This window comes from Sander vitreus, chromosome 13 (genome assembly GCF_031162955.1).
Source record: "Sander vitreus isolate 19-12246 chromosome 13, sanVit1, whole genome shotgun sequence".
Classification (NCBI taxonomy): domain Eukaryota; kingdom Metazoa; phylum Chordata; class Actinopteri; order Perciformes; family Percidae; genus Sander; species Sander vitreus.
Genome location: NC_135867.1, coordinates 11,146,999 through 11,173,929, shown reverse-complemented (window position 1 = coordinate 11,173,929; position 26,931 = coordinate 11,146,999). Strand labels below are relative to the sequence as shown.

Genomic DNA, 26,931 nt, shown 5'->3' with positions numbered 1-26,931 from the left:
ATAGCCAAATCGTGATTGCTCTCGTTTGAAGAAAAATAGACCCCCCCCACACACACACACACACACACACACACACACACACACACACACACACACACACACACACACACACACACACACACACACACACACTTGCCCTCCAAATGGGACATGAACTTTGGGAACTCAAAGCTTTAAAGAGAATTGTACTAACTATTCTTGGTTTGGCGATTGAAGACGCTGTAGCAGATCGTAGCCTACGGTATTACTACCCAGAGCTGGCTCCACCATGCCAGGAGGTAACGCGGTGGCCTACGGAGACACGTTTTGACAGATTCCTCAGCAGAGAGAGTTTCAGTAGGGAAAGGGGCGTTCACTGGCAAGTGTCAAACTAACAGCTGCGTCAATTTACCACAGATAAACACAAATTGACAGGAAGCTGAGCTATTCTGCTTTAAAATAAAAGCCAACTAGCTCGCTGTGAAAAACAGAACTGAACAAAAGGCTATAATGATACCATCTGTTTTGGAAACCTTGGCCATTGTTGTACATTGTATCGTCTTTAAAAAAGCTCCGAACATTTTTTCATATGTAGGCTAATCGTGTAACGATCATTGTGATCGTTGCAACAACAAAGCTTTTATTCTGAAAAGACAAAGCCGAAGCGCTCCACTTGTTCCATTGAGCTTGACACCATTTCACTAACTGTCCGCCCTGCCCTGCCTGAGTTTGCAGTTGAGTGCGCCAGGGCAGCACTGCTGGATTATATAACTGTAATGTACTCACGGGTTTAATAGCGCAAGAACAGAATATCGCGCCGCAGATCTGTGGATTCATTGCGGAATTATACTGAAGTCGCATGCGAGTGAGTGATCGATCACTTTTTCCTCCTACAGACGACATGCGTTAAAAGTTATCGACAGATCTGCGAAACGGCGCACACGGTGCATGTCGCCAGCTCCAGCTAGGTCAACGACGTTGTTGACTTTAGTTATAAAATAGTTGATATTGCGGACGATTTTTTCTGCCGTACCGGGAGATAGATGGTAATAAATTCGGTTGACATTTCACCACGCAATATTACTGCAAGGAAGGAGTGCTAGTCAAAAGCTTGACTGTGTGGAAATTGCGTTATTTCTCACTTTTTTCTCCAACTTGGACTGACAGAAGATGACCTAATCGGCGGAGCGCATTCCTCTTTCACTACAGGTACGTTCTGTTAATAATGCAACTACGTGTCATGTCATTTATATCACCGTGGAGAAATATCGACAGATCCCTCGGGGTAGGCCGACTATGAGCGTCCCCGATGCTGCGTGGGCGCACTGACAGCTCTGTACCGTGCACTGACAATAACTGTTTGTCCAGCACTCGGATGAACTGTCTTGTTTTTGTGTAAGAAAGAGTAAATGTTGCACAAACTGAAACAGAACGGCAGCTTATCAGCCTCTCCGTCTGTGTAGGCGTGTGATCAGTGCAATTTCCCATCGTAGCCAACAGGTTGCACTAATGCTGTAATGATGTGTTGTGCTGTTCGGTGAAAAAAGTAGGAAGTCAACTTTTTTTGTTTGATATGCCAAGGACCATCGTTAAATTCTCTAAAATGCATCACACCAGCTACCTTATAGAGAAGATTGTGTCCCATATAGTCTGCATGCAGTAGGCTATTGATTACAGTACAGAGCCGTGTGGGCGGGGGGAAAAGTGGTGAAATGACCAAAATAAAAAATCTTCCTAATTCTCCACCAGGGACTCGGGAGTGCCATACAAATAACAAATCACCCCTTATTTCTGTAAAGAAACCATTGACAGACCTACTGGAACTAACTTAACACCACTGAGCAGCAGCATATGTGCAAAGGAAGCGTTGCAAACAAACCGCTGTCCATATAGTATCAGCATTATGTATGGAGTCATGTCTTCTAAGAATGTCACGACCGCTGCTTGAGGCAACATACAGATACAATAGAGCCAATCGTCTGCATTGTATTGATCAGAAATCCTCAGGAAATTATCCAATCGTCTAACTACTCAGTATGCATTATTTCAAGGTAACAGCTTTTATATTTGACATTTACTGCATTTAAATGGCAGACAAAGTTCAAAATGCTCAGGGATGTTAGGCCTGTTTTGTAATGTTTAGTCAGAAGCACTGACTTTGAAACAGACAAATTGCCGCAAGTGACAGCATGCCTGGTCATTTCTTTTCTTTGCTATCATTGTTAATGATCTACAGTTAAATTAATGAGCTGCAGAACACTTACAAGCATAGAGCTTTCCTTTGGAGATGTTGCTGCCACATGCACTACTTGCATTCATTTCATTTTAAATTTATAACCCTAAACCTTATTTTGTAATCGGCCTCTTGACTGAATTGTCTCTTTTGCAAACGGACAGTTATTACTGACTCCCGCAAATGCCTAGAGGCCCATAGTGGGTTAATCTCTTTGGACAGATGTATGTTGTTCCACACATGCTGGCTGTATGTGGGACTGTCAGAGGCACTGCCTGTTACACAAGTTATGTCTGGGCAGGTCTTGCACTTCTTGCTTGATTTGAGGGGAGGGCACAGTTCAAAGAAATAACATGAACATTATAGTTACTTATGGTATGTAATGGCTGTGGTCTCCTTTTCTTTCTATACTGATTTTGCTCAGCCTGGTCTGTGCCATTTGTGTCTTTGCCATAGTGCTCCAGTGTGGGTGTGAGAGGAGGATATGGCCTGTTTGATACAGCTGCTGTCATTTCTTGAAAAATATAAATAAATAAGAGAATAGCCTTGACAGAGGCATGGTAGATGTGAGCCTTGCACTGTTAGTGCTTTTTCAACTGCACCAAAACAAATTGTTAATGCCGATATTTAAAGACACCTATCACAATGAACGATCAATATTATATATATATATATATATATATATATATATATATATATATATATATATATATATAGTAGCCACTGTGTATGTATCATCTAATCCAGTATAAACTCTGTTCTCTAGCCTAACCTTGTCTCTTTTCTCTCTCACTTTGTGTGTGTTGTGCACTCTTTGCCTCACCCTCACTGTACTGTCAGGATAAAGAAATGGATCAGGGTGGACTAAAGCGTAACGGAAATCAAGACGACAGCCTGACATTTGGGGTGACAGGAGCCGGAGTAGGCAGAGATATGGATGACACGGCTGGTTCACGGCTCCAGTCTGCAACGCACCTGTCTGGCCCCGGGTCTCTGCCCCAGCCCACAGTGGCCCCAAATGGACAGGGTGAAACCAAAGACCAGGGGGAGCTTGGAGGCCTCTTTGAGTCCCCTCAGCATCATGTCCTGTGTGAGGGATCAGACATAGAGGAGGGTAAAATCATCAAAATGCAGAAACAACACCAGGATATTGGTGTTTTCAACATGGAGGACAACTTGCCGTTGTTGAAACAGAGTACTTCCGGTCTCAACCAGATGTCCACCTCAGTCATCAGCACCTCAGTCTCCTCCGTCCTTGGCAACCTCCCTCTGCCCAACCTTTTTTCCCAGCACATCAAGCAGGAGGGGGATTTTTCTCTGGATAAAGACTTGGAAACTTACAGCAGACACACAGTCGCTGTTCCATGTGATTTGGATGGCAACAGCAGTGGCCTAATCGAGGATACCGAGATTTGGCAGGACCTGGACCTTTCTAATTCTCTGCCAGAAATCAGTGATTTTGAGTTGGATTCAGAAGTGGCACACTTGGATAACATCCTAAATTACAGCAGGGGTGGTGGTGGTTCGGTCAGTGGCTTGCTAAGGGAAACAAAGCCTCTCGTGGGTAATGGAGTAAACTGTACCAATGTGAATGGCACGGGCCAGCAGCACCACCCCATACACCAGCAGCACCGCCTTCTACAGCAACAGCAACATCAGCTTCACCATCAGCAGCAGCCTGCATCACTTCTCTCCAGCGTTATGATTAAGGAAGAGAAGGATCCCAACAACTCTTTCACCCACATCCGTACTCCCGGTGTTGTGAAACAGGAGAAGCAGGACAGCGCTGGTTGCTGCCAGTCGCAGTGTCTCCAGAGCAGCATGAGCTCTCTCCATGGAGGAGGCGCCATGCCCTCGTCTATGGCTCTCAGTGCAGGACCTAGCTACCACTACAGAGCCAACCCGTCCTCCACAGTGTCCCAACAAGACCAGGAGCCTTTTGGCATTTACCCAAACCTCCCTCTGGTGGGGGAGAACTGGGTCAGGGGCAACAGGTTTGGAGAGTTGTCCGGGTTACAGAGGGGTGACGATGGGATCCCCTCCGCCGCAGCTGTGGCAAATTTTTCTGTCAGCTTCTCCAGGTACGTCTCATGGAATGACTTTATACTGTCCTGTTTACTTTTCTCTCTGTGGCGGGTTTGGTGTTTGCTTTCGTTCATGGTACGCTTGACTTTGTATTTGTGTGCTCTCAAGGTATTTGCTGAGCTTGTTAAATGTCAAAAATATTTACAAGTTTCAGTGCAAATTTCAGTTGAAGATTATTTATGCTGTACTGTAGCCTTAGCGGTCATACGTTTTCTCAGAGTAGGCACTGTGAGCCAAACTCAGTGACCTGTTTGTTTTTGGAAATCTTTGCCACCTTTTCTCTGTGTCAGGAAATAACCCTAACCCTAACCCAGAAATCTGTCTGGAAGATATATTAAGAACAGAAGCTGTTCTAGTAATATATCTAGTATGAGCCTAAAGGCCAAACACACTGGATTAGACTTTTAATGCCCTTTTTTTATGAAACTTGTTTGTGTCACTGCAATGCTTAGAGTAAATAATTTTAGCCGGAAATAAATTCCATTAACTTCCATTTGATTTAAAAATATGGGAATCATAAGTTAGACCTGACAGTTGAGAGAATGTTATTTTCTCTTCAATTTTTTCTCTTTTTTTTTGTTGCACTTCCTGCAACCCCACAGAAAATATCCTGTCTCTGTTTATGCTCCTGAAATCAAATCAAGCTCGGAGTGATGTATTAGTGCACCTGAGTACCCTGCAGGACACCTTGTGTAGGACAACTAGGTGCGTTTCACAGCATTTAGGCCTGAGTTTTCTAGTGTGAGTCTAGCAAAAAAGAAAAACTCACTCCAATAAGGCCCAAAAAGAGTACTCAGGTGTTCTTGTATGTTTGTCTGTGACATTTATTCTTTGTGAGGGAAGTGCTAGAACCCCTGGGGTGGAGGGCATCTGGCATCTTGTTGCTTCCAATTGGCAGACACAGCAGGACACACATTCCTCCAATTCATCCACATCACTCACCTCACATTTAAGGAATGTAATGACAAATGAAATATAGGAAAACATTCTCCTTCATTTACCTGAATATTGTCAGAGGCAGATAAGAGAAAAAGGTGATGCATTAGTTGCCAGGTTACACGCTCAGAATCAGATGTCCTAATTTCACCATGCTCCACCTTCTGGAATTTTTCCAAAGTGGTTTTGTAACATGGTGCTTGTTTTAAAGATATCACAGTTACGTAAATGTGTCATTCCTACAGGAAATGACTCATTAAGAAATCATGATGTGTGCATTTCTGAGGATGCAGTATGGTCATGTTTTACTGTGAGATAAATGAGTTCTGGGAGAAAGTCATGATCACAAGATGTGTTTGATTAATAATGTGAATCTGTACTGGCCTTCTGAAAGAGCCATTGAGGTGTGAGAGGCTCAGGCTGCTTTGTAAACAAGTCAAAGATGAACATGGGTGTCAGCTTCTGTTAGCTCCCTGCTGTCACACTGATATGCTCCTGTGTTGTTGTGCTGTTAGTCAATTTAAACTGTGGAAAAGTCTTTTAGTCATAGTTTAGTCATAGTCATCTTTTCTATAGTGGACTTGATTGTGACCACAAACACTTATGACAATTGACAAAGCTTTGTAAAAACGCAAAGATGGCATCCTAATAAGCAGCATTTTAATCAGTTCATGACGTTTTCTGTTGTTTTTTTTGTGTTGCTTTTCTGGTCAGGCCACAACAAGTGTCTTCACTTGCACTTGTTAAGTCAATCAAACAACAAACAGTGTTGTTTTGAAAAACTGAATTTGATAATGCCAAGAATCTGTGCCACATTTCTGTTTTACCCGAGTGACTTTCTGGTACGTTGCTGCTCACTGCACCAGCATGGTGTTTGTTTTCCTACAGTGTTCCTGTGATGTAGGGCACTGACATTCTGCAAGGTCTAAACAGTGCAGTGCAAAAGCCCTTACAGTATATTAATGACGAAAACAAACCGATTTAGTATTCTCATTTCTTAAATTATCATGTTCTCTGAAATTATAATGCTTTTTATTTTTAGATTACAATGACCAAATATCCCGTAAAATAAGACTACTTAGTAATGAGCCTAAAGGCCAAACACACTGGATTAGACTTTTAATGCCCTTTTTTTATTAAACTTGTTTGTGTCACTGCAATGCTTAGAGTAAATATTGCCATGCAGTTCAGTTTGAATAACACAAGTTGATGATGATGAAGGTGCAACAATGATACTTTTTAAATTTAATTTTTGCTTGAAAAAGGACTAATTGCAGATTAATTTTCCTTCCATTAAATAACTTTTTGATTGAAAGACTAATTGTTTCAGCTCTGCTCTGAAACAGAATTTGGGTCTCAGATTCAGACTGAGGTTTACTATAGACACATACTGTTGTGTCAATGGGCCTCTAAGATTTCTTAATGCACAGGACCTGTACACAACATTATGCAATCCAACATAACATAGCAAACTATGACATCCTAATACAGTACTGTATTCTATATACTGTAGATTGTAAGCTGTTGCATTATTTGATGTGTAGGTATAATGCTTAGTATATCTCAAAGTAGGCCATTGTAAATAAGAACCTGTTCTTAATGACTTGCCTGCAAAAAAATAAAAAAATAAAGGTGAAATAGGAATGAGAAGGGAAAAAATACTGGCTCCCTGGTTATCACATGAGTTAGCATATTAACGGACTCGATGAACTGTACTGTATATATTGGAGTTCGCCTAGCTGTTCGATTGGAAGTCTCAGCACAGTTGAAACACAGTTTGGCTCATTCACATTTCTTGACTCAAGCCTCTTGTTATGTAACTGATAATCAAATGGAAAAATGTTGCTTCATGCCCAGGGTGAAATAAGGCTTTTGAAACATTGTTTAAGATTCATTGTTTAACATACAGTTAAGTAGCATGATACTCCTTCCATTAAGTATATATACATTTATTTCTTTACTTGTGCTTCATTTCACTTTGGTTGTATGCTGCATTACTGCACGATTATGGCCAAAATGATAATCACGATTAGTTTGATCAATATTGAGATCACGATTAATTATCACGATTATTTGTTGATTTTATTTGGTGATCATGCGTTTACTTCCCCCGCCAGGTACCAAGACACCGCTTGATTACATTAGACTCGAGCGGTTGCGGTTACATTCGGTTGTTACTATTGAATCGCAATAAATGAAAACTGTAATACAAATTGAATCGGGATAAAAGCATATTGTCCCTGCCCCAATGCATCATAACATAGTATTGTGTTCTGCTAAACTGGGGTTTGCTGATGGTAAAGTTGTGGTGGTTCAAAATGGTGTTTGGTGTTTTAAGCACCCAACGTCGCACTAGGATTAGGCTATGGTTAAGGTTAGGTTTAAGTGCCTTGAAGTCAACGGTCGCAGCGCTGCCTTGAAGTCGACATTGGGGGCTTAAAACACCATTGAGCGGCCACTTCAGGCTGTCTCCAAAAGGGAGTCAGATGAATTGAACTTTACAGCAAAATTTAACATGTTTACAGCCTGGTACAAACATTTTTTTAGGCTCTATAGCTAAGTTCACCTTTGATGACAGCTGAGGGTTGTTTTGCATAATTAAGGTTGTTCCGCTTTGAGTGACAGGTAGGCTATCGTCACAGGAGGCGAGCATAGACTATAGGCTTCCTTCAGCCCACCTTAGCTCCTGCACGCCCCACCTCTTTGCCCATTTTTGGATGAGCCAACATCAGGCACTGCCATATGGGGATGGCAGGATCCACCGGGAGCCGCCTACTTTGAGCTTAATTTTGGCTCTTCAGAAACCTATGGGTGAATTCACGGAGGCTACATCCATATTTTATACAGTCTATGGTCTTACACTGTTCCCAAGGTAGACATTTTACTTTAGAATGAATATCTTCAATAGATATCTTTAAATGTGTTGTGGTTTTGCAAATGTAAATTTATAACACATTTTTTACACATTAGAACATTGCATGCAGAGCAACCTGTTGTGGACTAGTGTTGTCATGAGACCAAAATTATGACTTTGGTACCTGCCTAAATATCTCAATACCAATACTGAAACGATAACACAGCAAAAACTTAAAACATCAGGAAAAGTAATGGAATAATAGATGACAGAACATACTTAAAATGTTTTGGGGTATTTTATTAATACAAAAAAAATGAAAATATTCTCATTTAATTGTCATTTTTAAATCCAATTTGACTAAATAGAAAACTAGAAAATGCACAGACTTCCACTAAGGAGGTGTATTGAGTCATTTGCGTTCAGACTACTTTAGGGCACTACAAGCTAATCTTGGGTTTATGGATCAAGTGCCAGACTTACAGTTAATGTCATTTATGTTTATAATTTCCATGCTCAATAATAATCGTTTTCTTGTTTGTTTTTTCATACGTTAAGGTGTGTTTTGACTAGTACATTTATAACAATAATAACTGGATTATTGTAAATATTTAAATCAAGGTGATAGTGTTATTAAAGTGTTTACATGCTAGGCTATGCAGTAATCTGTACCCCCTATACTTTAGTTGATGTGATTTCTTTGAACGTTAACTTTTGAACGCGTTGGGGGCTTAAAACACCAAATACCGAAGTGGCCACTCAATGAACTGCAGTTTTTGGCACTTCCGCATTGGTTTCATTTTTCAGCACCGGAGGTTGCCACTCGTGTGAGAAACATCTGGGCCTTCTTCTGGATAGAAGCCTCGGAATAATGCCTCAGAACAAAGTCGACAGTCTATTAACAGTTTTGGGGACAGATCAAGGGGCCAATAGAAGGTAGATGTTATTCAGCCAAAATTTAAACACAAGTTGTAGTGAGGGATTTCAGCAGTAGTTGGGCATGTACCATAAATGAGAATAAGCAGGTTAATAATGATAATTAAGATGTATGCATTGGGTGATGAATGATTGCTATTTTAATTGCTCCTTAGCTATACTCAAAGCTTGGCATGAGTGTTAATGTGTGACAATGTTTGACCGGCTTAATTCAATACAGTTGCATTCTTTTTACGTGTTTTTGCTTGTCGAATCCTAGGCCAGGTGACAGAGATACAGTATTGTCTTTGTTGTTACCAGGCATTGTGACTGCAGTGTTTTGTTTCTATCTGTGGGTACTAATTTACTGAAGTGATCACACCCTAAAGCAAATATGGGTGACTGAATAGAATCATAATTTGTCACTTACGTGACAGTTTGTGAACACATCATTTCTAGAAACCACGAGACAACATGCAAGGTCTGGCTGACATTATCATAATTGCATCGTGATGATCATATCATCATTTCACTAAACTCTATTGTCCAAATGAATGATTCTAAACAAATTGCAATTACACACTATCAAAAGAAGTTTTCTTTTACTTTTGTGAAGACTTTTGTCTGATGTTATTAAAAAAAGAGGAACAATTGATTGTACTGTACATCAATTTGATTGTTCACATGTGATTTTGCATGTATACTATATCGTGATACAAAGTCATTCCTTTTCATGTCCATTATTTTACATAGTTTCACAACATAGATATAAATAACACTGCTTTTGCTATTCTTTTAACATGTCATGCATAAAAAAAAAATTATATAAGCTGCAAACAGAGAATTTAATGTCTTACTGTAAGTGTCCTCCGTAGTCATTTCACAACAGGCAGATAAAACAAACTAAAGCCAAACTAGGTCACACTCATCTCTGTTGACTCAGTTTCCTGAATTTGTATTCTCTAAGATGTTGTATGCATGGCTACATTTCACTGCTCTTTGCCTTTCACTGCATCTTACTGTTTAATTACCACTTTCTAGTTTATTTCCCCAATCCTTCATCAGTTGCAAACACTCAGTTAATATGTTGTTCTCAGAATTAGCCAGACAGGCCTTACATTTTCATTTGGGACACAAGCATTTAATGCAACATGTTGTTGAGTGTGTGGGAATGTGCTGTGATTACTCTGTGTGAAGCAGTACCATAATGCTATTACTGTATATCCTGGAGTGAAGCCTGCTGAAAAACAGTTTTGGAATCCTTTAAAGGCCCCTAAAGTCTTGTGTATAGTCAGACTTTCAAAGACAGTGTCTCTAACTTGGTCATCATTGTGGAACTGAAAGATCAAACTGATTCCATATAGGTATTCTATCTTAAAGAGGCTTTATACATGCAGTCCAAACTCACAGCGGACTTGTCGGCTCTGATCATTAGCCAGGATGCATTTTTCAACAAGATGCTCTTTCATTCACTCACTCTCGTCACTCTTCTTCTCTCTGTCTCCCCTCTTTGGAGCTCTACTGTACTGAGTCTTTGATGTAGGCTTCGGTTGGGGTCATTGTAGTTCAGAGAGTAAAAGGACGCCTAGGCCTCTTGGCAGCCAAGCTGTTTCTTTTTAAGGCTGTTTTGGTGGCTGCTGGCATGTTTACGCTGGTGTTAGGTGTCATGAACATGTCCAAGGCCTATGTAACGGGCCACATGACGGATTTAACCTCTTTTTCAGGACAAAGATAATCTTTTTATTCACTGCAAAATATGAAAAGAAATCCAAAGGAAAAGAAAAAGAGACTCTTACAATTATATATACAATAGCCCTACAATAAGTACTAATTTAGCAAAGCTTTTCAGTAAGGTGTTGAATCATCAGTTACATTCTGAAGCTAAGATTTTAGTGTTATTTAGAAATTGTCCTGTTACTTAACAGATAAACATATGCACTCATAAATGCCTCACTGCACATCATGTGATGGCTGTGGATGGTTGGCAAAGCTAGCTGGGATGCATTTCTCGGTTTAGATTACAGTACCAATACTCAGAATAGACTATGAGATCCTTGGTGAATAACTCAAGCAGGATTCTTTATAAAGCCATCGTTGTCTAAGGAATTATGTGATGGCCATCAGGACTTTGCTTTAAAGTTCCTGTGAGTGCCTATCTCTCCCTATGTCATACATTTGATGGCTTACGTACCAGTGTAACCTAGCTCAGCTTGCAACAATTGGACTTGAAGTTGACCGCTTGACGACAATTGTGTCAGTTTGTTTCTTTCCCGCCAATGCTTCCTCAGCTACGTTTATGAAATTCGGTAAGCAAACTGTGCTCGGGTATGTCAGGATCAAATATAGCCCTGACTGTACTGACTCACTGCACTTCATGAACAGAGGATTGTGCTTGTTATATTTGGCAACAACTCTATTAGGAAACAGGAAGTGCAGTGTCTAGCGGCTGGAATTGCCCTCTTTTCCCTTTTTGGGTGAAGTGCCATTTTGGGTTAAAAAAATAAATAAATTACAGATATTGTTGTTGTTTTTATTATTATTTAGGTGTTTTTCTCAGAATTTGTGTGTGATTTGTGTGGAAATCACAAAGTGCTGTATGTTTCATTTATAGCTAGTTCTAATTAAGTAAGGGATAATGCCCAACGAGGTGTCCATTGTTAGGTATTAATGGACGACGGCGAGGCGTGAACCGTCCGACAATGGACACCTTGAAGGGCATTAACCTGCTTATACCATGGTCACTTGCCAAATAACAGATTTTTAAAACATTAGTTTATATTTTAATTTGTTCGAAATCTAAAGTTTATCCAAACAATAACTCCGTTTCCCTGGTTACGCTTGAGGGTTGGACTAATACCTGAAACAATCATTCCCATCCTATAAGGTTCTTATGCAATGCAAATGTTGTTCACTCCTCCAGGAAATAGGAAGGTCCTTAGATATAACTTGCCTCCCTTAGCACTGGGAGATATTTATAGTCCGCTCAGCTCGTAGAACTCTTCAGCTTAGCTACGAGCCAGAAAGCTAACGCTATGCTAGCAGGATCCAAAGGCAATAACATTGTGTACAGTTGGCAATCAGTAAAAATTATTTGACAGTATGTTGAACAACACTACAAGCTAGCTATCCAGTAGAGCTGGGCAATATATCGATATTATATCGATATTGTGATATGAGACTAGATATCGTCTTAGATTTTGGATATTGTAGTATGGCATAAGTGTTGTCTTTTCCTGGTTTTAAAGGCTGCATTACAGTAAACGTATGTCATTTTCTGAACTTAGCAGACTGTTGTAACTGTTCTATCATTTGCCTTTACCCACTTAGTCATTATGTCCACATTATTGGTGATTATTTATCAAAAATCTCATTGTGTAAATATTTTGTGAAAGCACCAATAGTCAACACTACAATATCGTTGCGGTATCGATATCGAGGTATTTGGTCAAAAATATTATGATATTTGATTATCTCCATATCGCCCAGCCCTACTATCCAGCCATGTCATTGTCCCCAAAACAATATAACGACTTTTACGAACAATTTTATCTGCAATGTGTAGCGTTACTGTCGGCCGCAGCCTGAAGTAGCGACATGAACAGTGAACGGGATGTGAGATAACGTTATTCGCTGTGAAACAAAGTCAGTTCAGAGGGGCAGTGTAACTTACTTCTTGCAGCTTGTGTGTTAGTGCCGTCCTGTGGTGTTCAGAGGACGAGTTGGAAATAACAGATTCACATTTCCTTTTTGTTTTAATGTAGCGCATTCATTTAGAACAGTAAACAGTCAGTTTCACCGGAACTCCTTTAGTAGGTGTCCTACATCACTTTTTTATGGACACCCTGCAGCCAATCAGAATCGAGTATTCACCCACACCATGGCAGTGTTTCCCGCAGCACTTTGCAGTTAAGGCGGCCGCCTTAGCAACACCAGCCTGCAGCCTTAACTACATAGTCAAAATGTTTTATTTATTTATTTATCTCTCTGTGCCAAATTTCTGTTCCAAAAGTGTCTGAGCGCGTAAGCGCAAGCTTATCTGTCCTCTCTGCATATTGACAGAGAGCGGAGCTCCGACACACACACACACACACACACACACACACACACACACACACACACACACACACACAGAGGTGCGGGCAAACTACGCCGGCAGTTTTGTTGAAGTCACGGAGAGTCACGGCAATGCCGATAAAGTGGTTTCAAGTGTGGTTACAGTTTTTCAAAACTTCACGCAGACAGCGTTTGCTGCGATATGATATTAATGGCGAGGCGAAAGCAGTCACGGTGACACTTCCTCTGAGACAAGCAGGCACAACGGTGGTTTCTGTGCCCTGATGACTGACTGACAGGCTGAGGTTGTAAGGCAAGGCAACTTTATTTCTACAGCACCTTTCAGCAACAAGGCAATTCAATTACATTCCTTTGCACTTAAGTTAGTTCTTCATTAGTTCAGTGTTGACAACAGGGCAGTCACCAAGTTTATTGTTAAAGCCCATGTTGCAGGTTAACCACCACTGTTGATTAATGGGTACATAAAGCACTCAACATATGTATATCATTGTTAAAAATGAGTCCAAATAGAGTTAAAGGCCAGTTTTTGTCGTTTTTGGTATTATTGGGTTTTTTAACGCAATTTGGTGATGACGTCACGTTGGGGAGACGTGCCTCAGCCTAATACTAGAACTATGGTGACTGACTGAGATGAGGAAGAGGTGTTTTTACTGTCAATGAATAGCACCGAGTGAAAGTCAAGGTTTTCTGTATATCTAGTGACAGTGATCGTGTCGTTAGTTCAGATAAGTACCGGTAAACTTATCTAGATCTAGAAATAGAAGGCATCATGCTAGCTATGGGCTAACTTGCCAGTCAGTCCCACCTGTGAAATCCCCCGACGTTGTAAACACGTTTTCGATTAGATATCTCACGTTTTGATGGTAGCCTACTAGCTCCAGTAACAACATATTTGCCTAGTGTGTATTACTTGGATGGGGATGCTGTTCGACTTTTCACAAGTTTAGACAGCTAGCTAACGCTATGCCGACGTTTTGCTAACGTTAGCGCAACAGCGTTAGCCTAGACAGCTAGGTAAATATTACGACTGCCTTTGGAGTTTCCTACATCTGCGTCCACGTTGTCAACTTAAGACATGTGGCGTTAGTGCTCCTTTTGTACCATAATTGTATTGAATGAAATGTTAAGCTTCGCTCCTACGAGATGGGTGGATTTTTGTTACACACAAAGCTAACTGGCTATAATTAGCCTGTGCGTATGCTAGCGGAATTAGCTAATGTTGCGTAGCCAGCCAACAGCTTCGGCAGTAGTTTCGGCGAGCTAACCACGACAGCTAACACATCACTGTAGGTTGTCAGAGGTTGATTGTGGGCGACAATACTGTAGTGGTTAGCTCACCGAAACTACTGCCGATTACCGAAGTTGCTGGCTGGTTACGCATCGTTAGCTAATTCCACTAGCATACATACAGGCTAACTATAGCCAGTTAGCTTTGTATGTAACAAAAACCCACCCATCTCGTAGGAGCGAAGCTTAACATTTCATTCAATAAAATTATGGTACAAAAGGAGCACTAAAGCAACATGTTGACAACGTGGATGCAGATATAGGAAACTCCGAAGGCAGTCGTAATATTTACCTAGCTAGCAGTCTAGGCTAACGCTGTTGTGCTAACGTTAGCAAACGTCGGCGTAGCTAGCCGTCTAAACTTGTGAAAAGCCGAACAGCATCCCCGTCCAAGCTGTGTTTCACTTTCCCTCCAATATTATTATACACATAATAAAGACACATGGACTCGGTCGAGACCAAAAGCTATATTTTGCAACACCAGTGGCACAGACCGAGACCACAGACAGTGAACAGAGACGGGGCTTTCGTCTGTCATCTCCTCAACGTGACGTAATGCAATGCATTGTGGGGGAAAAGAGAATCATTGCAAGCCGCTGTCAAATAGTACTACTTTTTCTGATTTTATTCCGTTTTGTGATATCCATTGTATTTGATGTTGTTGGGTAACAGTTTAATGTTTATTACCAACAAGCAAATTGCGCAAATTCATTAGAAAATAAACCCTGCAACATGGGCTTTAAAGGTTAGTGTCATTATGGAGTTTGCACTAAAAAGTCTTTGTTCTTTATATTCCTCTGCATTTTAGTTAGTTCAATATTAGCCTGTACACAATGTAATTTGTTCATTTATTTATTATTGATAATATGTTCATGTTGTGGAAAAAAGGTTTCCCTTTTTTTGTTCATTTTTAAAGTTTGGCTTGATACCAATCCTGAGTATCTGACAGGCACACCCCTATCGAAAAGCACAACCAGTTTTATTAATGTTACTCTGAGTGAGCAGTGTTACCAGATTTTTTTAATTTTGATAACTGTTTTGATTGACAATTAAGGTGGAAAATAAAAGTTTTGTATTTTAATGTATTTTTTGTTGATGTTGAAATGGATTTTAAAACATATGGTATCGAAAAAAGTATCGTTAAGGTATCAGTATGGCTATGTTCAGAAGATTGTGGCATCCAGTGACTTTCCCCCACAGAAACTCGAGTGAAGATAATTACCTCTTCTGAAGAGTCCATGTTTTTTTTAATCCTCCATGTCCTCCTTGGCTACTAGCAACTGCGTGGAGGAGCTGGAGGGGGCGGTGTGCGATCACGGAAGGCTTCTATCATGTGGACGCGCAGACATCTTTCTTGTCATTACTCAGAATTCCTCATGGGGGGCGGCAGAAACTACGCACTATAGCTTTATTACAGCAGCTGGTTGAATACATTTGTCCACCTAGCTAGCGAAAGCAGGGCAGCACCCCATCACAGCCCGACTCATTTTGATGGTAAAATATACGGCTACTACCACAGCATGTAATGGGGGGGGGATAAAATGTGTGCCCGGACTTGTGGCTTTTGCCAGAAATGTATTTATGACCGCCTCGCTCTACATTATCCCTTACTTAGGGCACAGTGCACCACCCCACGGCTATATTTGTCTTTTGCTTTGTGGTCAGTGTGTTGTAGGTGTAACCTTTCTCGAACAGTTTTAATGTTTAATACTGAAGATGTGTGACAGCGCACCAAGGAAATTTGGTGCTTGGCAGAAATAAACAAAACATCTTCAGAAAGTGAAAAGCAGCAACTCCCCAAAATCAACAGCAACATTACAAACCAGATCAATAAGGTGTGGGAAATTTGAATAAACTAGAAACAGCGCAAAACGTCTCAGGGTTTTCCCCAGGAAATCGGTTAGTGGAGGTGGTTAGCTATGCCATGCATCACCAACACCAAAAAAAGAAAGAAAAAAACGTCTTTGTTTTTCACCCTTATCTCCTGCATGCACATAACATCCCCTACATTTTAACAGTTATGTTATCTTTTATAACAGTGTAATGTCAGCCTCTGCTGTAATACGCTGCAGGAATCTCTGCATCTGACAATGGTTTATTTAGTTTTTAGTTGAATCTGGTAAACCATGAATAAATAAATCAATACTATTTTGTCTCTGTGATTTTGCAATAGTGGTATGTAGATATAACTCACAATCTTAAAACACTTTTTTTTAATCACAACTCTCCAATATGTTCTATTTTTGTGATAAAAGTTGAATGGAAAAAAATCCCTTGTTTGTTTACAATAAATCCAGAAATCCAGGATACCTTTTTATGGTTTTTATCAAAATATTTATATTGATTATCATCCCACACTTCTTCTGCTGTTAGTCTTACAATCTCAAAACGAATTGTCTTACTGAAACCGCTGTGTTCCTCTTTGCGTGATGAATGCTTCATTATCTGTGTTTGAGCAGATTTAGAAACAAGCACAAAAATGTTTAATCATTTTGTCTCAATGACGAGACAAATGGAAGCATTCCGCAGGAATACAAACAATTAGAACAGGGCTTTGTTAGTGCCCTGTTTCACTGCAAGTCCTGTAAAGTGTAATGTGTCAAGACTTGTTTTCTGATCAATGAATCAAGTTGGTGGAATTTCCTGCCTCCGCTGCTTTCCAGTGATGATTGCCTGTTACTGTAAAAACCCTCAGAGCAGTTGGGCAATGAGCCATTCCGTGTTTTCTGTAGGCTACTCTTTACGGTCTGCCTGATTTTCTGTGTGCTTGCTAAACTGTGAGATATTCTGTTGCTCTGTTTGCGTCTTTTGCGTTGTGCTGTCTGCCTGAATGTGGGTCATCATCGCCTCTTCTCTTGTTTGACACGGATGTGATCATCTTTAATCCCTCCTTCCCGAGTCAGCAAGGAGGGGAATGTCCCTAATCTGGAGGAAGGAATACACACATTTTTTTGTCTACACGTCCCTTGCCTTCTGGAGGTTCCTGATTAGACTAAAGGAAAAGTGGTCTGGGTGTGCCTGGCTTTGATTGCCAAGGTTCAGGAATCACTGTTTGTTAATCTGTTCATCTTCCCCACAAACAGAAGTAAAGGGAGTTTGGATTCTCAGTTGGAGAAAATATCTGCTGTTTACTATTTTGCACTGTAAAAACCAAGTGCAAATTAAAAATCATATTTTCGTAGTATTTGAGAATCTCTGATAAAGGCTTCATGTCTTTTTTTTAAAAATAGGAGTCTGTACAAATAGGGCTTTCGAGTGGAGTGAATATGTGATTCCTTTGCTTCTCTATACTGGGTTATTTTTAAAGAGTCTAAGGAGTTATCCCTCCACCTGATCAGGTGGCAGAGTAACCAGGGAGACTGTCAGCAGGAGGCCACAGGTTCAGACCCCTCTGTTAGCAGCATCAAACTTGTTGAGTGTGAGGAACTTGATTAATCCTTCCAGTCCCAGAGCTGCAGTTATTTTGATTTGCTGAGGGCCATTTAGATACATGTAATGTACAATATAACTGACGCAAGCTTTTGAAGCCTGAAGATCATATATTTGAGGTCATAGTTGTTTATGTTTGGAATTGCCGATCAGCCTAGATTGCAAGAAATATTTCCTCAATGCCAATTTTTTTAGGTTTTTGTCTCTACAGAGTGTAAAAAACAACTGGATGTGATCTTTGGTGGTCAGTGGAGGAAGAGTTGAAGACAACCTTGAAACCATGTTAATTTTGAGTTTTTCTACACATCAGTAACTAAAGAATTAAAGGATTTTACGGCTCGAAAATACCTGATGGAGCCCTGAAGCACTCATTTACTACGGAAAAGCCTCAATAAATTGTCACTTAATAATTAATAGGAGCTATTTATTTATGTTTTATTTATTTAAAGGTGCTGTACTCAAAATACAAAAAAGGCCTCCACACAGTTCTTACAGACCGTTCCCCAACTCGTCAAATACCGGCGCTTTGTCATGGCCCTCGGTGTCTGATACAGACGCACAAGGCACTCACATGCACGGATCAGCTATCAAAACAAAGAACAGAGAAGCTTGGATTACAACATGCACAGAGGGAGTTTGACTTCATTCTCTGCTCAGTGTGCCATTACTCCACTATATCTTTATATAGCAAATAGTTCTTTACTGCTATATTCATAGTTTGAATATCAAGTATAGCCCCTTAATATTAGTATTTGTTATTCATCTGCCTTTAAGAGTTTTTTCAGCTGGTGTAAGATGACACTTGTCCTTGGAGACTGGGAGTGGAGACTGTTTTTCAGTTGTGAATGCTAATGATGTGAAAGTGGGTGGATTGCTACGCTATCCAAGTTTAGCTGGATAAAAATTGCTTGAGGAAAATTACTAGTGAAGATAAGATAAAAAAAAATAGAACTTTATCAATCCCGAAGGAAATTCTTGTTCCATAAATCCTTCAGAAATTGCAAGAACATAAGAATGTTATCTATGTACGTATGCATGTAATGTATTTAATTTGTATAATGTTAGACAGAAATGCATTTTATTGCATCAGACCAAATTTGCATCAGATTGTCTTGCCTGAGTATGTATAGATATACACCCACGTACAAGAACAGCAATAAATCCTTAGCATGCATTTGCAGCCCTGATTGCTGCATGTGTACAGCTGGCAATGCCATAGGTTGTCACCAGACAACGCAGAGGACCTTGTGCCATAGAACAGTCAATGATTTACCTGACCAAGGTTACTGTACATGTGGAGGCAAACATTCACCCTCTGAAGCTGTCATCAGACTTGTGTAATCTCATGATCCCTACCAGCTAATTTTAGGGAAGACCTGATAATGGCCTCATTTTGCCTCGGTCAAAACACAATTATGAGATCCAGTACAGGTCCAGCTTTTATAGTCAGAGGTGACCCACTTGTTGTTGTATGTTTGCTGAGCTTCTGCTGCACACTTAAATCAAGCTCCTACCAGAAATTGATATACACTGCTATTTAAAGCTGATGGCAGGGTCTGTTCAGATGTGGACCAGATAGTAAACAGTCAGAGTAGTCAACAATCCTTTCAGTAGATACATAATACACAATGACTTAACCAGACACTTTGTTTTGCTTTAATAAAATGTTCATGTACACCAATTATTTTAAAGAAACATTTAGCATTTTAGGGCTGCGTCCTCTTAGTCAAGCGGCAGGGAAAATATAGGCTACATTAATATTTTGTTTGGTTAAACAGTTCTGGAAAATTCTAACCATGTCTCTGTTGTTAGAACAGCTTGAATTTGTCATCACTAAGGACTTGATTTTTTCAACTAAATGGCCTTTCCCAGGCCAGTGCGCCCAGTGAGCAGTTTGGTTAAAATCGAACACTGGCTGTGATGGACATCCAGGCTACATTTTGGTTTTCCAAAGACAACATTGGTAAGCACTTGAGATGTTGTGGTTTGCTGTGAAAGCGCATTTTTATTTCCGACCAGCCTTTAATATATAATGCTCCTTCTGTGTATTACATTGTCCACTTGATCCTTCTGCAGCTATATAAACGGCAACAAAAGAAAGAACACATAACTGTAAAATAGAAGAAAAAAAAAACATACTACAAAATGAAGAAGGCATATAACTGGAGTAGAACTAGGCTAATTTAATTCCAATTTGAGTATATCTGATTACTGCCCATAACAGTAGATGAAATACAGAGCGAAACAGACGCTGCTTTGTAAAAGAAGGGTTTTTAAGAAAACACAGACCATGGATGCAGCAGCAGTGTTAGCCTAGAGTTTGTGTTGCCCCATTTGTCTAGATGGGTGACGTCGTGCTGGACCAGCATGCATCGGTATCAACACTGCCTGATGTAGAACAGGCGTAGACTGTGTTTATCATCCTGACTAAGCAAGCAGCTGGTTGACAGGCTGGTTGGTGGCTGTGTTTATCACTGACTGATGTCTGTGCAGGACACATGGGGTGAGCTGCAGGGGCGATACGGTGGGACCCTTCTCTCTTTCTGTCTGTTCATTTTTCTCTCATTCTTTGTCTCTTACCACCAGAGTTTGGATCAGTTCACTTTCAGCGGAATCATATTAACAAAGAAACATCAGTTCACCTCACAACAACGGTAGAGCTTTTATTCTGGGCCATCTAATATATATTAATATAATAACTGCAGAATGATTTTCTTTTCGTTGAAGAGCTTATCAGTCCCTGCATCGACTGAAGTCAAAGTAAATTTACCCCCTCCCCCAGTGGCGTAACGAGCCAACACCGGGCCCCTAAGCGGGATTATCAAGGCGGGCCCCCCTATTACAGCACGTGATGACGGCGCAATGTCCACGAGTAGGGTACCATCAATAGGACAGGATAGGATCATAGAGACACAGCATATAAGAGATGAGATGACTGACAAAATCAGGAGTAGCCTACGTGCACCACAACAACAACAAAACACTGGTGAATGCGCACCATAACACATGAAAAAACACACAAGGGCAATCCCTCCAGGATTTCCTTTTTTTTTAGATTGTTGCGTCCCAAAATGCCTGATTTTGCGATAAAAGTTGCGATGTCTTTTGTATGTTTGTTGCAATGAAGTTGCAGAAGACAGTGAAAGTTGCAAAAAAAGTTTTTTGTATAGTTCCTTAAAAAAAAAAAAAAAGGAAACTTGTTTTGGGGAGAATAATAATTATTACTATTAATTAATTACTCTGGGCTGAGATTTCCTAGGAACCTTACCAAAAAGGCTCAGGATGCTGCAAATGTTGGTATAATATGAAAATGGCTGGTGGATTTAAGACAAAAAGTAATAATTTATTGAATGAATCAAATTTGAACATATGTGTCAGTGGCTTGTTGATCTTTACATTGTTAGTTAATTTCCTATCCTGGCCTGGGACACACATTCATACGGTTTGATAGCACTTACAATAACGAGTGTAGCTGTCCTCAATTTAGGTCATCCTGTACGTCTCATCTCCGGTTTTTCCTGCATCCACTGTGTGTGTGTGTGTGTGTGTGTGTGTGTGTGTGTGTGTGTGTGTGTGTGTGTGTGTGTGTGTGTGTGTGTGTGTGTGTGTGTGTGTGTGTGTGTGTCTCACGGGGGGAACTTAGCAGCCCCGCCCGCTGCAGAGATCAGACAGGATCTACTACGGAGCCATAACGTGAGGTACAAGGTAATGGAGCCTTTTATACATTGTCGTGTTTCTTTAGAAATAAACAATGGACAAATAGTCTTTAAACGCTTCAGATGTAAAGTTATTCGCTGTCAAAGTGACGTCAAAATGAATGGCAGTCAATGGAATGCTAACGGGAGGTGATGGCTTATTAGCATCAAAATGGCGCCATAGGATAGGTTCGCGGTCCGAGGAGAAGCTTACCCCCTTGGTGAAGAGAACGGTCTCTGAAACAAGGAAATGAATTTGACCCGTTCTCACTCCCGCTTGGTCAGTGGCCAAATGCGATAGGGGGCCCGGCTGTCAATCAATATCTTCCAGTCACGCGGGCCCCTGATTGGTCCGGGCCCGTAAGCACCGCTTACCCTGCTTACCGATAGTTACGCGTCTGCCCTCCCCGGTCTTTGCTACTTACAATTGTTCATTTGTCTGGGAATATTGACCAACCTCTCAGCCACCAATGCGGTCATTCTTCAAAATAGATGCCCCTTCTGTGTCTGGAGCTTGTCTATTTTCAGAGCAGCTAGTACTAAGGCCAAACTACTATTTTTAAAGGCGCTTTAGCTTGAGATGATAATGTGTTGCTGTGAGTTAGTGTGCCAGTTTTTGTCTTGCCAAATCGAGGTTGGAAATAGACTGGCGTGGTGGAAGAAGCAATGTGTCAGCCAGATTATATTGCTTATTTATTGACATGAGTTGGCCATCACTTAAATATGGAGATAACACTTGTGGCTTTTAAAGCTTGTGCTGCTTTCAAGTTGTTGTTATGGTTATGGTTGCCACTGTTACTGCACACAGTGTAGCTGAGGTCAAAGCTGTTATTTCTAAGCGAGATAAACCATTATTGTGAAGCTTTAAAATATTTCTATATCTATATATATATATATATAGTTTTATCCTATTATTGCGCCAGTTTGGTTTAATTTCAAGTCACTCAGGAATAAATGGAAACGTCGCCTTAGATCTGTGTTGGCTAATAGCATTGTTGTGGCTGGAAGAGTAGTTAATTTCAAATTTATTTAGACATTGCTAAGTTTGCATTTTTAAATTTTTGTCAGTTGGTCGGTTGGCCCCCTCTCTTTGTTGCAGGCATTCATTTCACCATCAGGATGCACTGTAATAACCAATAGTTTGGTTTATGACTAAAAATCTGACTTTCGCATCAGCCTCAGCTTTATTCTTTGCTTAGTGCTTATTAGCAAATGTTAGCATGCTAAATCGCTGAACTAAGATGGTGAGCATGGTAAACATCATAGTAGGGCTGTGCAATGAATTACGATTTTGGCTGCTTATGATCACAAAAACAGAGTAATCGAGACACATTACGTTTTGCAAGTAAACTCTTATTTTGTCTTCTGTTCTAAATGAAAAAAAAAAACTTTTTTTCTATGATCAAGCAGCCCTACATCATAGCTCCAAAACAGCATGTTGAGCATGCTCATGTTCACATTTATTCTCAGCACCGCTGTTCCTGTAAGTACAGCCTCACTGAGCCGCTAGTGTGGCTGTAGACTCTTAGTCTTGTTTATTAGTTGTCAGACCAAGATATGGCTCTATTAATGTGTGGCAGGCTTTTGTCATTATTACGAGCCATTTAATCTTATTATTATTAAATTGAAAAATAATAATTTTATTAAATGAATTAAAGATGATTGTTTGTTCCAGCCCTGGTTCATACTGTAGAAATTTAAAAAAAGTGTAGGTCTAAGTAGTCTAACCAACACACAGACCTTACCCTCTTCCGTTTTCTCAAGACTCTCTTCCTTCTTTGATGTCTCGTTTATAAATTTCTCTTTTGCTTAATCAAGTATGTCTCGGCCTCAATGCCTATATTTCTCTTTGCTCAGTTCAGACTTTGCACTATAAATTCTTCATTGCTTGCAGTCAACATTTGCCCAGATCAGTCTACTCTTCTTCAGTAATGTAGCAGTAAATTGAGAGGTGGGCAAAAAGTGGTCAAAACCAATTTGGGAGGAGGCACTGAGAGCAGCAGGGGCTACTTCTTTTACCGTACAGTACTTTCTTTTTGTCAAACATGCTGAACAGGTTTACTAATTGCCGGCAATAAATCAGTTGCTTGACATAGGCATAAGGTTTAGACAATTTAACCTCCCCCACCCTTTTTGCAGTGCTTTCTTACCTTAATTTCATGTGATAAGAAGAAGAGAGGGCAGGCCTGTGTGAGAGAAAGTTGTACTGTGGAGGACTTTTAAGTAGGGTTCAACTAAAATTGGGATTTTCGGGTCAGATACCGACAAATTTCACTGTGTTATAGTACTGTAAATCAAGTTATTATTATTATTATTAAAATGTTATATTTCTATTATTGGTACAAAAGTGCTATATAAATAAAGGTATTATTATTAAATGTTATATTCAAAGTGAGAAATTGTCTCTTGCAATTTACTGCAATTTCCACAATATTTCCTATTTATTGGTACAATTGTGCTCCGACAAACAAACTGTAACGGCGAAGTAGAAGCTGCTGTTTGAATGAAAGTAAATGTATCCTGAGCTACAAGTGGTGCCAGGCAACTGGAAGAATTTCAGGCATACAGCAGAGACTGACACTGGTCACCTTGGATAGCCCAGAGCTGGTGACACGTCCAAAGGAACTCAATTTCCCCAAGCTACAATGGGAATCATCTAGAATGACCGCTATTCCCTTAATCATTTAGGGTGCAAGATACAGGTTTTGTTGGATGTAATGTTATTTGACTCTCAATCAGTTGCTTTGCATTCTTCCACTTGGGTGCTTAATAAACTGCCTCACTGAGCAGTAGCTTTATGTGCAAGAACCAGGTTAATTACTTACAGTGGCACCCTATAGCTAACGGTTTCAGTGACTTCCTGAACTTATAGGCTTAGGTCTGATCTTCTCGCATCCTACTGTCACCATTATCCTTGTGGACAGTTGTAACAGAAAGCAACAACTGGAGGAAATAGGTTTGGAAATGGTTACACATTCAGATATAAAAGTAAATCTGTATTTATTCACCTGTCATGACTAAAACACATTTACAGAATCTCCCTGGGCTTTTTGATTTAGGATACTGAGAAATAGCATCTTGCCTTACATACTGATTGGCTGGATCTGTTTGCTAAGAATTCTTTCACGGACAATTTACAGTACATCTCCATATCTGTTTTTTCATGTCCTTTTGCTCAGACTTGGAAGCTAGCCAGCACCATTATGTAACAACTTTCACAGTTGTATTCAAGCAGACTGCAGCAGCAAATTTTTAGAAGTCTGGCGTCAGCGTGTCAAGGATACCTTGAATTCACCACATACGGACATTATAAAGCTACTTGGAGTCATGGGTGGCGCCCTTTAGCACAAAAAGTTACATAGATCGTAAATAAACAGTAGTAGTTGGATTATTGACTATATATCTGACTGCTGTCAGCAGCAGCTCAGACTGTAGTTAGTCTGTGCTAAACTTAACTAACTTATTTTTTCGTAATACACTTAAGAAATATTCATGATATAAACATATTTTTGGTTTGCTTAGCAGATAGAGTTAAAGTCTAATTATTTTGCTGTTTTACGATATCTTTATGTATTACTCTTTCATCAGTTCTCTAACATTTGAATTATTTCAATTAAAGCATGCAGGTTTCATTTCCTCTCCAATGTGGCTTGAACAGTATAATAACTAAACCGAGTTATCACTATCACTAAAGACCAGAGTGTATTGAGACCGAGACTTTGAGGGTTTGAGACCGAGTCAAGACCAAGACCAGATTTGTGTTGGACAGCCAGAGCTTCTTCTCCTGTCTCCCGCACACACTTTCTTGGGAGTGTGTGCTAGGGGGCAGGGAGAGGGGGGTTTACAGTAACAAATTAGATATGAGTCAAGTTATGGGTTGCATTTGCAAGTTTTAACACATACTGTAGGCCTAAATCAGACAATGCACAGGCAATTTTGCGAAATCCCTGCAGCTGTGGTCTTGACCGGTCTTGAAATAAAATCCTGTGTCCTCTTTATCCGAGACAAAAAAAAATGCGGTTGATACCGAGACAAGACCGAGGCCTTAAAGAATTGGTCTTAAGACCGGTCTTGAGAGCAAGACTGATCTTGAGTACTACAACACTGCATCTTATCACAGTTAATGAAAACTAGTCAATAACACACAAGAAAGTACATGTGTAGGAAATGTAATCATATTTTTTATATATATATACATATATTACATTTCATACACACACATACAATGACCCAGCTAGTGGTAACAGTTTGCTGACTGTCTTTTCTGGCTCCAACAATGACAAATTCTTCCTTGTTCCTTCTGTGACCATTGTCGCTTTGGGAGAGGAGGAAGAGGAGGAGGAGCCTGACGAGCTCTACTGTAAATGGGCCATAACCCAGCTGGGCCCAAGCCTCTCTCTATATATGTCTGCAGCGTTTCCCTGATGCTTTCTCTCACTCTCTTCTTTCTCACTCTTTCCCCACCTCATTCTTTCTCTTTTTTTCCTGTTCTCCAGCCCTCTTTTTCTCGTTGTTTTTCTGGTTTTCCTCTGTCATTTCAGTTTGTTTGCAGCGAGCATAATTACTTAACAACTGTACTACTGTTTTTATTGAACTTTCTCTCTCTCTGATCCCTCAGTAGCTAAATGTCGGCCAAAATCCGCCTGTGCAAGGCTCAGCTTTGTTTTTGTACTGTGCTTTCATGTTGTTTTTAGAGCCTGCTCTAACTTTGGTGTTGTTCTAAAGCTGCAGTCCTGGGCTGCTATGAAATTCCTGACAAGCTTCCTATTTGCCACAGTTAGGTCACCGTTTTTTTTTCTCAGATCTTGCAAACACAAAAGCCAGATGGTGCACTTACTCAGGTGTTTAAAAGTTAAAAGAAAACAAGTTTAAAAAAAAAGAGCCAAGACATAACACTGGTGGTCCAGGAGTAGCATAGTACAAAAAGTATTGATCGTTGACATTTGCATTGAATTTATAGTAAATAATGTGGGCAGCAGTAACAGTGAGTACAGACCTATACAACAAACAATTATTATATTAATTATAATTATTATTGTTATTATTATTATTATTATTATTATTAGTAGTAGTAGTAGTAGTAGTAGTATTAATGTGGGCAGCAGTAGTAGTATTAATGTGGACAGCAATAACAGTGAGTACTACAGACCTATACAACAAGTAGTAGTAGTAGTAGTATTAATGTGGGCAACAGTAACAGTGAGTACTACAGACCTAGATGTATTATTATTATCATCATATAAAATAGTGAAAAATGTTGGTCAAAATTCCCCTAAGCCCAAATTGTTTTCAATGTCCAATGAACGGTCCATAACACAAAGATATTCAATTTTCAATGGTAAGACACAAATAGCAACAAGTCCTTATATTTAGAAAGTTTCCACCAATGTATGTTTAGCATATTTGCTTGATAAATGATTAACTTAAATAATAGTTTTTATTAT

At 40.0% G+C, this 26,931-nt stretch overlaps 1 protein-coding gene across 1 annotated transcript in view; it reads left to right on the top strand.

The window, feature by feature from the left end:
* Positions 1-697: 697 nt before the first annotated feature.
* LOC144527355 (glucocorticoid receptor-like) overlaps positions 698-26,931 on the top strand; it is a 74,101-nt gene continuing 47,867 nt past the window's right edge. The window contains exons 1-2 of the mRNA XM_078265296.1: positions 698-1,188; positions 3,053-4,293. Of these exons, the coding sequence (XP_078121422.1) occupies positions 3,062-4,293 (1,232 nt within the window). The 5' untranslated portion in view covers positions 698-1,188; positions 3,053-3,061. The remainder of the gene's footprint in view (positions 1,189-3,052; positions 4,294-26,931) is intronic.